The sequence below is a fragment of the Rhopalosiphum maidis genome, chromosome 4 (assembly GCF_003676215.2).
Source record: "Rhopalosiphum maidis isolate BTI-1 chromosome 4, ASM367621v3, whole genome shotgun sequence".
Lineage (NCBI taxonomy): Eukaryota > Metazoa > Arthropoda > Insecta > Hemiptera > Aphididae > Rhopalosiphum > Rhopalosiphum maidis.
Window position 1 is genome coordinate 27,978,923 of NC_040880.1, and position 16,299 is coordinate 27,995,221.

The following is a 16,299-nucleotide window of genomic DNA, read 5'->3' on the forward strand; positions in this document are numbered from 1 at the left end:
ATACCTTATATTCCCTTCTGCTACACCAACTACCCAATTAAAGTCGTTTTTATTTAAATACATTTTACTCTGCAGAAATGTGATGGATACAACAATAGTTCCAGTCACATTTAAATATAATATAATTTGAACGAACGAAACATAATATAGTCGACTTGCTCATCCCAATATATAATCCAGAAACCATTAATAATTTATATTTTGATTGAACTACATGATGTACATTTATAGTAATAATAGATTTTTATAAAAATAAATATATGTATGTATACAAATAAAAATATTAATTGTTATACGTAATTATAATTTAACTACACTTATGCTCCCTAGCTGAGAGTTATTTAGACAGTTGGATGGTTCCCTCCGTGGATAATTGCGGTTGGATACCATACCCACAAAATATAAATTAAATACTGTTACCGAGTTCACGGTTCAGTTAGGTAGGTACATGCGACTCTAATTCGAATTTCCACTTGGTTTCTACGACAATTCGCCAACCTCACAGAGTTTAAGATTCACACACACGCCATAATTACACGGTTGTCAAGTAGAAGTATTTTTGAATATTCGACAAAACAAACGGACGAATAGAGGTTCTTCTTTATATTATCATTATTATAATATTGTTAGACAACATTTTAAGTGCCGATGAATCGCACTATTTTCTATACAATCAACTGTGAACTTAATATACGAATACAATATGTACGTACCGGTTACAGTATTTAAATATATTCGATGTTTTATTATACTAATACGCGTATAATATCATACTGTGCACACTCGACGGTTCTTCTAGACCGCAACAGTGGTACATTTTGCGAACGGGATGAAACGTCATTTTAAAAGTAACAAACGAAATGCCATATACCTGCTATAGGTTACGCTTACCATGTGAACATATTTTGATTGGTATAGAGAGGCGTATCAATGACCTCGAAAAACAAAATTGTATGATTTAGAATTTGACTTGTACGTGAAAATGTATACCATTAAAATGATTTGATTTATTTTTATTAATTTGAAAATTGCACAAATCATACATTTCAAAAAAGCTACTACAAAATCAATAAAGTATTAATATTGTTAATTTTATTTCAGCGATTTTTCGATTAGTATTACGATATGTCACGAAGCGATAAAGTACAGCGTGTTCGAAACGTTAACATTTATCAATATTAAATTATATTTTGGGTCGCCCCTCCCTTTAATTTTTCTTTGACACACACACACAAATAGAATATTATATATTTTGGTTTTGACTTTTTTTTTTTGTTCGCTACCGCAGCAGTATAGCAATAGTAATAATAGTAGAAGTAGTACAATTTTACTCTGTAAAAATCCGTCGGTCATTACGGTCGTGCTGTTATATCATTATACGCTTTCGGCCAGCCCAAGGGGGTTTTTATTATTATTTTATACACACACCGCCACGCCGGCGTGTCCGTCTCTCAGCCCTCGATGGCTTTAATCGTTTTCCACTATAATGACCGGGTTCGTTGTGCATGGGAGGAAGGGGGGCGCAGTTGTACAGTCACAGTGGTAGTGGCAGTAGCAATAGTATATGGCGGACAGCGGTGACGGAGGTGGTTGATGTGGCGGTAGTGCCGCGAAAAGGAATTGCAGCCCCACGCACACCTCCCCGCCACACGCGCCAGATCGACGACCCTGCGCACTTTTTCCGCCACCGCCGCCACCGCCGCCACCACATTTAATTGCTACCCTCTTTTCCCACACATTCCTGACTCTTACGTACACGCGTATATACGTTCACTGCGTACACGGGGCGTATATATGTGTGCTCTGCTGCCGACTCGTCACGCGAAAAACAACCCCTCACCGAGCCATCCATCTCGGTCTTATAATTCAATTATTACGACAAACGGACCGTTGTACCGTGTATGTGTGCGATCCCGGTTCCGTCGCCCACACAACAACAACAACAACCGTGTGTGATAGTGGTGCTGGGTATCCCGGTGGCACTTGCGCTGGGCTCGAATCCCGATTATAATTGGAAGATTGTATCGCAGTAACGTATATGGGCAGTGCTCGTGTGTGTGTTTGTGTGTGCGTGCGTGCGTGCGTGTTGAAAACGGTCATCCGCGAAATTGGAGAAACGATGGACGTATGCCAGTCGAGAACGTCCACACCAATTGGTATTTCTTCTCATTTATCTCCACTGTTATCTCTGCCACACCTTTTCAATAAAATCGAAAATGCTGCATTTCTCTATAGGTATGTAGTATGGTACACACGCTAGTCGCACACACACACACACACACACACACACACACACATATATATCATTTCTGGAAATTCAATACCTACAAATTTTAAAATAAAAGTAAAGTGGACAAAGTGTTGTATTATTTTATACACAGGATCTGAGATCGATAAAACACATATCATATAATACGAAACGAATAATATTATTTTTGCAACGTGAAATGCATTGTATAATATAATACACTAAAAATAAAAATGTACAGAATAAAAAGATATTGTATTCAATTAATAGCAAATTAAAATGTCTCATTGTAAATTATGCATGTCAAACAACAATGATATTTATTTATATTATTAATAATTAAATAAATAAGTTTAATAAATAAATATGTGTTTTTGTTACATTAAATTTATTTTAACTTCGTTGTTAAAATTTTGAATCTTATAACTGCTTTGTGTTAACACTCGTACATTCGTATATTTAAAATTGTAAAAATAAATCAAAATTTTTATAATATTTTAGATTAATCGGTAACTGTGATGTTATCAAATAATCACTAATCTTTGTCTAATATCTAATATATTATGTGATATGAATGTCATAATCTTATATCGTGTACGGTGTACCTACCTAAAAACTAACTTCTTATTTATCAGAAGCGTCGTGATGTATAAAATGTAACTAAAAATGTTGAATGTTTTAAATGTCTCTCATCTGAGCATCAGAAATCTCTCCGAGAGAATCTTAAAACCACCAACGGACTTTTAATATTAATGTCATAAATTTTAAAAATGTGTGATTTTTAATTAATATTCTCGGACTTGAGTTTTTCAGAATACTAAATACCTGTATTTGTACAAAACTGTGACGCGATGATTTTCTCAGTATTTAAATCATTAATTGCGATAGTAACCTTAATTATAATACAAGTATATACCATAAGAAATAAATAGGAAAGCTGTGTCGATATTAGAAAACATATCATAGAATATAGAAATTATAACAGTATGCAATCAACACAACATATTAAACTGATAAATTTAAAAATTAAATAAATATTTTGTAGAAGTTGACTGATTTAAATTTATTTTTACGTTTATATGGATGAATCTATCAGAAATGTTAAATAACTTTTTTACACTTAAAGATACGCCATCATTTTAGCATTTATCTGAATTATTACTATAAAATAAATTATATAAATTTATGTATGCTTTGACTTATCGTACATTTTTAAATATATACATTGATATTAAACATCGGTATTATAAATATTATAAAGATTTTTAATGTTTAAACACTTTAAACTACACTTTTTAAAGAATTTTTAGAAAAGGGAAAATAAACACATAAATATTTTTTCTTATCAGACATAAAATAAATGTATAATATGTGTGTTATTTGTTTGATAGCAAATTGTACATAAATATAGACATGATAAACAGTAAGAAGAGAAAATAGTGAGTGATAGTACTTTTTAATCACACAATCTTATAACTTACAACAACTCCTAGAGTAAATAGTAAAATTATAAACCAAAAACTAAAGTAGTGTTATTATAATATTAAATTGAAGAAATTATCGAAAATTCATTGCTTATAATTTTCAAAAAGAAAATCTGGAAATGTTCATATTTAGGACAAATCCAAAAGATTTAAATTAAAGAGGGCTTTGAAGCACTTAAAAATAAAAACAGTTTTAGCATATCGATATTAAGTTTATATAAATGTATAATTACCATAAATGATTTTATTCTGCATATTAAAATAATTATAATGGAACGGTCGACTAAAATAATTTATTATTAAAACTTCACTGAGTACCGAGAAACTATAAACAAAAAAAATCTTACAATTTGGTATTTACCCCTGTGCTGTTGCCTGTTCCTCGCTAAGAATAGTATTTAAATTTTAAAAAACAGTATAAAAGCACAATATACATTTGTGGAAATATTTAGATTTTCATAAATTCTATTAATATTATCTGTTAAAATAAAGTTTCGTTATTCATTATAAAATATTATAATAATACATTTTATGTATTGAAATCCTATTCTATAAAACATAATTTTATATAAATTTTAAATTCTGTTTATAGTCATCATCTCCATTCCAACAAACTAAAATGTTTTTAACTATTTATTTACATTACCCAAAGTAATATAACGTATCGATTAAATTTATATTTGTTTGAATAAAATAGTAAATAACGTATCTAACTAAATAGGGTATAAAAAATACTTTACGTGTTTAGTTAGTTATAACTAATACATTGTATCATGTTCATGTATATTGTTATTCACATGAAAATAATATCGTTGTTCTACATACTTATATATTTACTAAAAAATTGGACTAATACAATACGAGAATTATTTATTCCATTTAATGGTATAACAACTAAAAATTGTTAAAACATGTATCTAAGTTTGAACATTACTACAATTTACATAATAAAATAATCAATTCGCCTTAAATAATTGAATTATATTTCAAATTATCTTTAAATATTTTTCGTATCATTATTCAAAATGATAAATTTGAAATTTCATAAATTAACATATTTTAAAAACACAGATTGTATACATAAAATAAATAAAAACAACAACAACAACCACGAGAAAACGAGAATATTGTAAAACAAATAATAATTATAATTTAAATTACGATACTTATTAAGGCGCGAAAAAAAGATTTTTTGCTTCCATTATGGTTTCATCGTTTTTGATGTTAAAAAATATGTTTAACCTTTCATATTATACCATAATAAATTCATACGGATGTGTTTTACATTAGGCCATTGACAAAAAAAAAAAAAAAAAAAAACCCTGATAAAACGAACACTACACGTGGGGTTCGTATGACTTTTGAAAGTGTTAACTTGTGTTACATATTGATCGGTGCAATACATTTGATTGGAAATTGATTTGATGGCACTGAAGAGCAGCTGTACGTAATGCCAGCGATGGTCTCGACGATCGCAACATATTGCTTTTATGGTAACGATATGTGTTGGTGTTTATATTTGACGTTTGATCGTTGCTTTTGTACGTTTCCCGCGCGCACGTTTCCATATTCGAGATTAATCGACTAATTTAGACGTCTTCGATGTCGTGCCGCCGCCGTTTAATGCGCCTGATGAACGCAGATCCTCGCGGTCGGCGACGAGCGTTTGAATTGCACAAGACGTAAAAACAATTTATAATAGAGCAGTGGAATTCGATTGGCAAAACAAACGGCTGCTAGCATTATTACGACTTCGACGACGGTCAACGCGAGTGAAAAGTTAAAGTTTTCTTTTTTTGAAATCCGCCAAAATCGATAACAATGAACGTAAATTTTAACAATTTCGTGCTCTTCGGTTAGCACTATGGTTTTTTTTTTTTTTAAGGTTTTCTTTTTCACCATTGCTGTCGTTGTTCGCACAAACACACACGCGCGCGCGCGCACACAAGTGCGTACAAACTTTCGCAAACACGTGAGCACGACACGAAATCCCGACCACGCGTTTGATCCATTGTGCGATTGAATAATAACACTTAGGAGGATACTAATTAAAACCAATAAGTGTAATACTAATAATAATAATATGTATGCCGATGGAACGTGTAATTGTTTTTCGGGAATTACACGTGTTTCGGCTAAACGCCATAAATATGTGCATGTACCTACACATACCGTGTTACGCCGGTCGCCCGATATTTCTGCTCTCGTTAATTTTTTTTTTTTCGCATTCCCGTTCAAAGGCAATCTGCACAAGTGGAGTGGGACAGCGCGGGGACAGGCGTATAATAATTAATTAAAACGCACCAGAGGCACTACACAACGCACGGCACGACCTTTTTGTATGCTATAATAATACAACTGGAAATATTACACACAGTCGCCTATAGCATTATAATTATTAACATTATTATTATTATTATTATTATTATTACTACTGTTGTTGTTATCATTAGTATTATTATTACAGCAGACGTTTGTGTTTTATAACTCGGATTTTGTAGAATTGTTAGTAGCAAAATGGATTAATCCGTTCGTTGTTTATAGCCCAGGCACCTCTATACAAAATGTGCAGTGTTCTAGACATGTATTATGTATATAATATTATAGTATTTCGTTAGTTAAACAGACGGACTATTATGTACAGTATAAACGCGATTTCAGGTTACACTAAATATTTCACCCGGATGACATTATATCGAAAAGAGTATTAGATGAACACAAGAGGTACAGAAATACACATTTTGTTTAATTTTTAAAACTTTTGGAAAGCGAAAACAATATATTTTTTTAACCGTAATACGTATCCTTAGCACACGATTATTTGGATTGACTGCAATTGCTTAAAGTGAAAATTAGTAAGAGGTGACCGTTAATAGAAGTGCAATACTTGCAAAAGTGACCGTTAACGGAAGTTTTATTGTACATACTCGTATTATTGATATTTTTGAAAATTCAATATCGTCTGATATGGTGTGTAAATTATAAGTTATAATTGTTATCGTACTTACGTTGTTATTAATAATTGTTCCCTAATCACATAAAATACGTCAATAAGCTATAATCGTCGATACACATCTCTCATATATGCTTATAATAATTTAAATCTTATGCCACTTTGATGGAAAGTAATGGTTCATGATAATAATAAAAAAAAAAGTTTCGCGAAAAATTAATTTTTGGAACTTATCTGGTATAGAGGTACTAAAGGAATAAATTAATATTTTTATTTTACGATGTAATGTATAGTAGTTTTTTATGATTTATACCACAATAGTGTATAGGTACTATGACTAAAAATAATAAAAAGAAGATGTTTTTATTATTTTAATATTTTGTATATTTATACGAATATTTAGCATGCAATCAGTACTTATGAATTGATGATACTATGATTATAATTTGGATTTATATCATAAATATTTTGTTTGGGTAGAAAAAATTGATTTTCGAATGTTATATTAGGTTTTCCTAGTATCTATTCTTTAAATACTAACCTAATTTAATATTTTTGATTTAGAGTATCTACTATAATTACATTTTTAATTATCATCAAACACGCAATATTATTAAAACAGTTGTTATCCTTTTTACAATATATTTGAATTTGTTAAAAAATAAAAACAGAAATTATTGAAATAACTATGCCATATTTGTATTGGTATAAATTTAACTTCCAAGAATTAAGTTTTTAATCAATATCATATCATAATCATAAATATAAGTGACAATATTATACAAATTATACATTCATAACTTTGAACTTGTATAATTATCGAGTTATTTCGTATATTTTAGGGATCCTAACTCTAATGATTCCATGATCAGTTATCGAGTCAATTTATGAATAACCAACATTTAAATTTATGAATTCGTTCTACTAAATAAATATTTGAATTTGTATATATTGAACGCAAAATGTAAATTATAAAGGTACATTTCGGAGAAATCGACATTTATTTTATGAGTAACGTAAATTAAACTAATTATTCAGTATTCAAATAATAGAGAACATAATATTACGTAATGGGCACGTACCTATAACTATTTTATTAACAACATAAAATAAATAAACAAGGATCTGGGAAAATTGTTTTAATTTAACTTATTTTAAAAATAAATATTTTAGTACATTGTGTCAGTTCTCAAAAATTACAATCACGAGTAGGTACTAGAACGTTAAACGAAAAAAAATAAAACGCTTGGTGTTGCCTTCGATCCTTGAAAGGTGTATAGGATTTCAAGTGTGAATCAACTTTTTTTAAATGTGCTTGATTCTGCATTTCTGTATCGAAAAATACATTGATTCGGGAAGATCAAAATTTTATAATAAAAATTCGAAGTACCTAAATAATATATTGTAATATCCAAATTCAACTTATATAGCACCAAACATTTTAAAATCCTTAAAAATTAAAGTAACTTATTTTTTTAGTTTAGTCAGTCGTATTAGTAAAGATTATTTCGATCGTTTAGATCTTAAGTAAACAGGTAATACGATAGTGCTAATACCTAAAAATACCTAAATACTATTAATTTTTAATTCCACAGAACAAATAACATAATAATAAATTATTAACATTATTTTTATAAAATGTTTTTTCTCATTTGAATAAATATGGAATAAGCTTACTAACAGTAATATTCCATAATAAGTTAGTATGTTTATATCACTATGCTACAACTTAAAAAACTCGTAAAATAGCATAAAACCTAAAAATATTAAAAATATTTGAGTTTAAATGAATACCTACAATGGGGAAAAAATGAAAAACTACCCGACATGTATACACAATTTCCGTTTATAAATGGGACGTTTTGAAGCATTTTACTGTCTAACAGTGCATATCACATAATACTAGTCCCAGACAGTGGTATAAAAAAGTTTCAACATTGTACATATATATATTATTATAAATATAAAAAAAAAACTTGACATGACAATAATAATTCAATTGTAGATAACTGAATCATCAGTCACGTAGACAGGTAATATACAATCCTTTTTTACTTATAATAAGTTATTTTATATTGAAATTTTAAATATAAAAGACAATATTTTTAAGTCTGTTTTATACGTTGTGAATTAATTTATAATATTGTAATTCATTGTACTATAAACTGTAATTCTTTAGTTTGCATTTATTTGACGAATATTTTATGTGGTAACAAATTAATTAAACTATATTGTAAATTCTGAGAAATATTTTTAAAATTCATGATATTTTGACATTCAAAAACTTTTCATATATCTACTTAGTTTTTAAATTCCTAATTTGATAATAATATGATAAAAAAATATGTTTACGAACTTTAAAAATTCAATTAATGAACCACGTAGTACCTATATAACAACTAATTTAAAATACACTTACTGTTATAATTCAATAACGATAAAAAAACGGTTGATTAAAATAATTAAACATTTATAGTCTTTAAAATATAAAATATAAACGTTGTGTAGTTGAAATAAATAATCAATTTTTTATACAAACAAAAGTTGTAGGATTTTCAATTGTTCATAATGCTTAAAAAAATATATGAAAATAATAAATAAATCACTTAAATTTGTGTTTGGTTTTTTATTTTAGCGTTGGTTAAGATAAAATGCAATAAATCTATTTATAATATTTGCTTTTATGTTTATTCTTAATGCACTTAATTAAAATGTTTAATATTATAAAATATGTTACAAATCATATGTACTATAATTTCCTGCAGTGTTTCTAATGACTGTAACATGTTTGTGTGTAGGTGCCCCATACGTTTAAAATATTTGGGGGCAAGTGTGTTTAAATAAACAAATATTTACAAAAGATAGTTTATGTTTTATTCCTTAATCAAAATAAAATATATTTATTCATTAACAATGAATTATTGAGAAGTTTTGAGTTATTTAAGTATATGAATGTTGAATCATCATAATTAATTATTATACTGTCCATAATTAGATCATGAATCGTAAAAACTCTGATAACAAATTATGTTGTTTTTTTTGTTGGATGTTATAAAAATTATTCAGTGCTTTTTAATTGATCAGCGAACAACAATCTACTTTTAAATGATACGTAAGACTTTTCTAATGAATTATAATAGATCACTAATTGTATTTGATCTTAAATAATAATAATAATAATAATGAAATAATCATGGGTATTGATTGAAAATCGATATTGAAGAAAATATCGGAACAATTATAACAAGTAACTTACGAAATATAATAAATAATAATATTCTTAAGTGATGGAACTGGATCTGTAAACATTTAATTATTTACAAAAAACTAAATTATTATTTGGGCTTATGCGTTGAGGTTGTGTGAACACGAGTGAGTTAAACGTCTTCGAGCCACGAGTTGTTTTGGCACTGACAATATGAAAAAAAGACATGACGTAAAACAATTTAGCGATCAACACTCCGGTAAAAGGTTTATCTGCTTAAGTATTAGATTTTAAAATAAATCAATCTTAAGCGAAGTAGATTTAGTTCAAGCATAATTATTATTATCGTAATAGTATTATTATAATTATTATAGCGTATAATAGATAATAAAATGAAAACCAATTAATACGAATAGACACTTCCATTATCTTGTGTATTGGTTGTCACGAGCAATAAAATTATTTGCAATGTAAATGACAACTACAGTAGATGATAATATGTATTATAAAAAATATTTTCTACCTAAATGCCGATGTACAACAAAATGTCACGTTCTCGAGGGATCGATTCTGATTTGAACTACTGCAGGCTCTGTTTAAATACGATAATTAAAACTCGAAACTTGCAATGCGAAACGTACGTACGATGGCGCTTTTAACTTGGACTCCGCCCACACCCTTCTCATTACTGTGCACCAGCAGTCCAATGTTTTTGACACCCCTTGTCAGATTTCCGTTCAATAAGTTTGTTCTTCGAAAATTATAATAACACAGTCAGTGTTAGTCAGTGTGAATATGATTATATTTTGTTTCCACTGTCGTATAAGGACAAAATCATCGCGTGGAATCGATTTAATTCATGATTCCAAGTAGAATAACATTTATATCAACACGATATCGATATTTATTTTTATAGGAAAATTACGTACAATTCAGATGCTTACGATATAATATCATTAAATTTGATTGTATTTTGAAACGCGGCGGTTTTAATTTTTTCTAGACAATCTGAGAATTTATGAAATTATTTTTTTTTTCAATATTACTAACCCGAAGATTTTGAATTTTAAACATGTTATTTAATGTTTAACTATCATTAATGATACATCATTTATATACAAATATACATGTACAGTGTAATATAAACGAGTAATAATAATATCATGTATTATAAAATTAATAATAAAATTATTTAAGACCATACCTGTATAGTGGTACACCGGAGTCATCTTTGAACCAGAATACCATGTACACTTTGTCTGCTGGATTTGGGGAGGACACGTCGCAAGGAAATTTAACAGATCTTCCTTCCACAGCGTCTACAGGAACAAGTGGTACAGTAACTGTAACAACAAATCAAAATATGAACAATCGAAAAGCTTGAAATTTTAGTTTTATCTTAAATAATATTTAAGATGTATATTTTTTAATTATAAAAATCACTGCAAAGTATTCAACGGGATATATAAGTTCACTACTAATTTACTTGTATATTTAAAATAACAACAAGTGTTACTAAATAGACTCCAAATAGTATTGTAACAAAAATTTTAAATTGTTGCCTACACTGAAAACTTTTCTCGACATATTATTATTCAGATTCCAAATCGTCGTCATTTTTTCACGCTTTGTTCGTAACAAAAGTTTCGTGGAGTTAAAAAAATCATATTCTATTTAATGAGAATATCACATGAAGGACGGAAAACTTTTTTAATATTGTCATTTTGGACGTTGGAATAAAACGTTTCACCAAAATACAAAAGAGGGGTGGTCATTAATAATTTGATATTGAAGAGTTTTCATTGTAAAAGGTCATAATTCTCTTCAAATAATAACTAATGTTGTTGAAATTTAAATTAATCTAATAAAATAAAATCGCGGTATTCCAATTCGGTGATAACCGGAGTTTATCTATGATAAATATTATAGTCAGTGATAATGCTTAATATCTAACACTCGTGTCTCAATAATTAATTTAACGTTAGGTTGTTAAGGTCAATAATTTTATGGAATATATGATATTGTATTCTAAAAAATATTATACCAATTAGTTATGAATCGTAATGGCGAATACTTTAACTACAGTGTACAATTTAAATACCTCATAGAATCCAATTTTATATAATATCTGATAATTGGTTTTCCCATTTTAAACATATTTATTCTGTTGTACAAGTTGATTAAACAATCACCGGCTTAAATTTATTTTCGGTATCATTTAATTTACATTGCAAACGTGTTTAACGCTACAGACGTTTACGCTTTTCATTAGTTTAAGTAAATTGATTATAACTTCTAAATGATTCGCAGAAAAAAAGGAAAGAAACTACAATACACGTATAAACGTGATGATAAAATTAAAACAATAGTATTAAAAACTTTTGCTACCCAGTGTAATATAATTATATTTTTAGAAGTTTATATCGAGAAGTTCATCTAGTGAATATAAGCAATTTATTAAACAACACATTAGTCAATTGCGTTTCAAAAACGAACCATACGTTTATACAAATAATGACCATTTAGCATGTTATTACGATACATTTATTTAAGTGAAATTCTTTACATTTTTATGTAAAAAAGATTTTATACTTTGAAGACAACTTCCTAAATTACAAACATAAATGAAATTGCTTCTTTAAAACGATTTTTTTTATAATATTTAATTGGTATTATATATATTATATATAATATTATGCATCAAATACAGTATATAAAATTAATAAACAAAAAATACATGACGCATTCTAATCTTGTGTTATGATGAATCATGTTGATTTTACAAACACATTCAGATAAATTCAACGCATACTTGTATGTGCTATTTAAAAAAGATGTATTCAGAATGAATTCACAGTGGTACTTTTCGATTATTTAAGAAAATATTAGTATACATTAAGTCAAACAAATGGTGTTGAATCTCGAAATGTAAATCCTTTTTTCTATTGGCTTAATAAGTATCCTTTGTTGTCTACTATTATAACCCTCGAGTTACCCTAACCTATAATTTCGGCCTTGATTACATGTTTTATCGTATACATGTATTTAATTATTTTTTATTCGCGTTCTCATTAGTGGAGTATCATTACAAAATCTCTTTGAAGCTGAAGTTTTGTAGAATCATAATAATTAGAGCACCAACTTTCAACAAAAATTCGTGTGGTATATTGTGCTGTCATTGAAGTGGGAATATTTTTATATCTTTCTAGAAATTTTACCTAATGATTCAGAAAAAAAAAATGTTGAATTATAATTAAATAACTGCATAAAATTATATTATATTGTAGTTTTTATAATGTTTAGGTTAATTAATGTATTGCATTATAATAAAATTACCCAGAATAAAGAATATTTTAAAACAATAATATTATTATATAGTTACAATTTTTCTTGTATAATTTAATTATTTCCTAGTAATATAATATTGATTAATTATAACATATTTTGTTCTTTATTGAAAATCATTAAATGTTAAATTATTATATTTTTTAAATTGTCTACTTGATGTAAAATTATAAAATATAATATACTTTAATAATGTGTTATCCAAATTTATTTTTAACATGACAATAAATATTTATCATATATGACCATTCTGTTATGAATGTACTGTAAAAATAAATTTTCGATATCAAAATTATTTTTCATAAAAGTTTTTCTTATTCTAATATATATTTTTAATGAAAATAGTGACATAAATAATAAAGAACGTCTTTAAAACTTTTTCAATTTCCCTGTTAAATTCTTCGAACATTTGGTTTATGCTTCAGAAACTGTCAATATTGTATACAAAACATCACACGGAAACTTGTATTTGAGACTATTAAAATAGAGTTTTGATATTCTACATATTTGCTATGTTTAATATTTTTAGTTAAACGCTTTGTTTCTGAAATGTATTAGCTGTATTTAAATACATACCCATTAATATGTATATAATAATCTTTAAAAAAAACCTGTACCTAGTGTACCTATTTTATTTCTAATTATATGTATGCAAATATTGCTTATATTTATAAAAAAAAAATAATTTTCCAAAAGAATACATGTCAAATTAAAATGTTTATATTATTATTAACTACATCCATGACGGATATTTATGTCCATTTGAGTCAACAAAATGTAATAAAAAAATGTTAAGCTTAGATTACATGGATAATAAAAAAATAAAAATTATGTAAAATATACATTTTATTGTGTATTAATATTTTTATATCAATAGACAATAGGTAAATATATATAAATACAATTTCAATCAACAACCATTGAAATAAAATTATCAATTTTTAAATCAATTAACTATTGGCATGTTAATTAGTATTATCAGCAAAGAAAATAATGTTATAAATTGTGTAATGAATAACTCAATTATTAACGTTTGTATACTTGGTTTTTTTGTTGAATTCAATATTAAATCTTTTTTTTTCTAATTCATATAATATTATTATAATACGTCCTAAGTTATAATTCCAAAATATTTGTATTATAAAAAGCAAAATTAGGACATATCAAAAAAATAACATTTTTTTTAACACTAATTAAAAAATTTAAAAGACTTATGAAATGCTAATTGTAGAATTCCCAGGTTAACTTTCTATTGAAAATATTTAGAATCTTAAAACTTCGGCGTAATTAAATATTTAAAATTATAAGTTTCTGGATGAATGAATAATTTTATAATTATACTATACAAACCCGACCTTTTACATTGCTAAGATTTACATCATTAGTAGATATACAGTTATTATACGTCCGTCAAAAACCTTGGGTTGCGAATAATTTTTTCTATGACTGGAAATGTCAAACATTCTCTTGTCACTAAGTCAAAAATATCGAGATAAACCAAATAAAAATAATAATCTCGATATGTAACAATAATCTCATAAAGGTTGAAATTATATACGAGCACCCGTTAAGATAATAATGTAACGAATAAAAAAGTTATTAGACATCGTTTTGTCGTATAATGTTATAAGTTATAATATCTTAGATCTTGTTACGTACCTATAGGCTTTTTAAGTGGTGGACATTAATATATCTTATAACCGCTTGTCAAACATCGAATATCAAAATTTTTTTGAAAACCAATGGTTTCTATAATTGTATTATGTCATAATGTAAAAGTGGCCTGATTGAACAAAATGAAAACATAATGTTAAAACCATATACTTTTAGGTCGAACACAAATTAAATGATAATAGTAAATTAGTAGCAAAGAGAGAAAAAAATAATATTATTACAAAACATGTATAATAGTATAATATAATGAAGAGAGATAGGTAGAACAAACATAAATACCATTTTTTGAACGTCACGTTTTTGTATGATACGACCGAACTGGCGTTTTTCTGTTGACGGAAAAGTCAAGAAGAAATATTTAAACAATATTTTTATTATTTCACATATTATGCGCATATACATTGACGTCGGTGCTGTAGTCTAAGCTCATAAATATTAACATATACATACATAGATATACTCTATAAACTCATCGTTGCGGGACCTTTTTATGCGGCACTCTTGTTGTTCCATGTCTGCCGCCACTTCACTGTATTATAATATTACACCGATGATATTGCCGCATCAGACGATCGTTGTCGTTTTGCGAGACGGGCAGTTTATCGCGTAATGAAAACATCGAGCTACCGTGAATTAATGCACTTACTGATGGCGGAGGACAAAATAAACATCGACGTGGCCAAAACGGCTACCAAGTCAGTGTTGTGTGAGTACAAATACAAAATTTTATAATTATAATAATTGGTTCATGAATCGGCCGCGGCGGGACAAAAAAAATCGAATATTATATTATCATTATTGTCGTTAGTCTGCGAGCCTGAAGTAATATTATTGATTATATCGGTTTTTTTTTTCTCAAAACATCACAACGACCGTCGAGAGACGTCCGCATTTTCGACGGCGCCGACCGTTAAAAAAATAATCACAATCTCGATAGGTCGCGATCGTGCGGCTTGTCGAGTATTTCGTACATAATATTATTGTCGTATCGCAACAATTTGACCGATACGACCATAATAATGACGGTTTACGATGAGCGCTTCGTCGCGCCGATTCGCGTTACAATATCGCAGTGTTGGGAAAGTTCTTTTTTAAATGGATTTCGTTCCGTTCCTCGTTCAGTCCCTAATATATATATATTCGTTCCAGATCTCCGTTCCTTATTCAAAAGAGGAACCCACTCCAAATTCAGTTCCTCTACAATAGGAACTCGTTCCAGTTATCGTTCCATTTTTCTTAACTCACCCAATCTAGCGGTTTTAGATATTACCTTTTTATTTTTGATATCAATAAATTAATGATAAAAATGATAAATGAATATTAGAATTTTTTAAAAATGAATCTAAACAGGAATCGAGTACTAAATAATTGAATTAATATATAAAAAAAT

General features: G+C 27.8%; 1 protein-coding gene across 1 annotated transcript in view; it reads right to left on the reverse strand.

Annotated features, from left to right (window-relative positions):
* Positions 1-16,299, reverse strand: part of LOC113558750 (hemicentin-1-like) — a 318,777-nt gene that overhangs the window by 190,577 nt on the left and 111,901 nt on the right. The window contains exon 2 of the mRNA XM_026964278.1: positions 11,095-11,233. Within this exon, the coding sequence (XP_026820079.1) occupies positions 11,095-11,233 (139 nt within the window). The remainder of the gene's footprint in view (positions 1-11,094; positions 11,234-16,299) is intronic.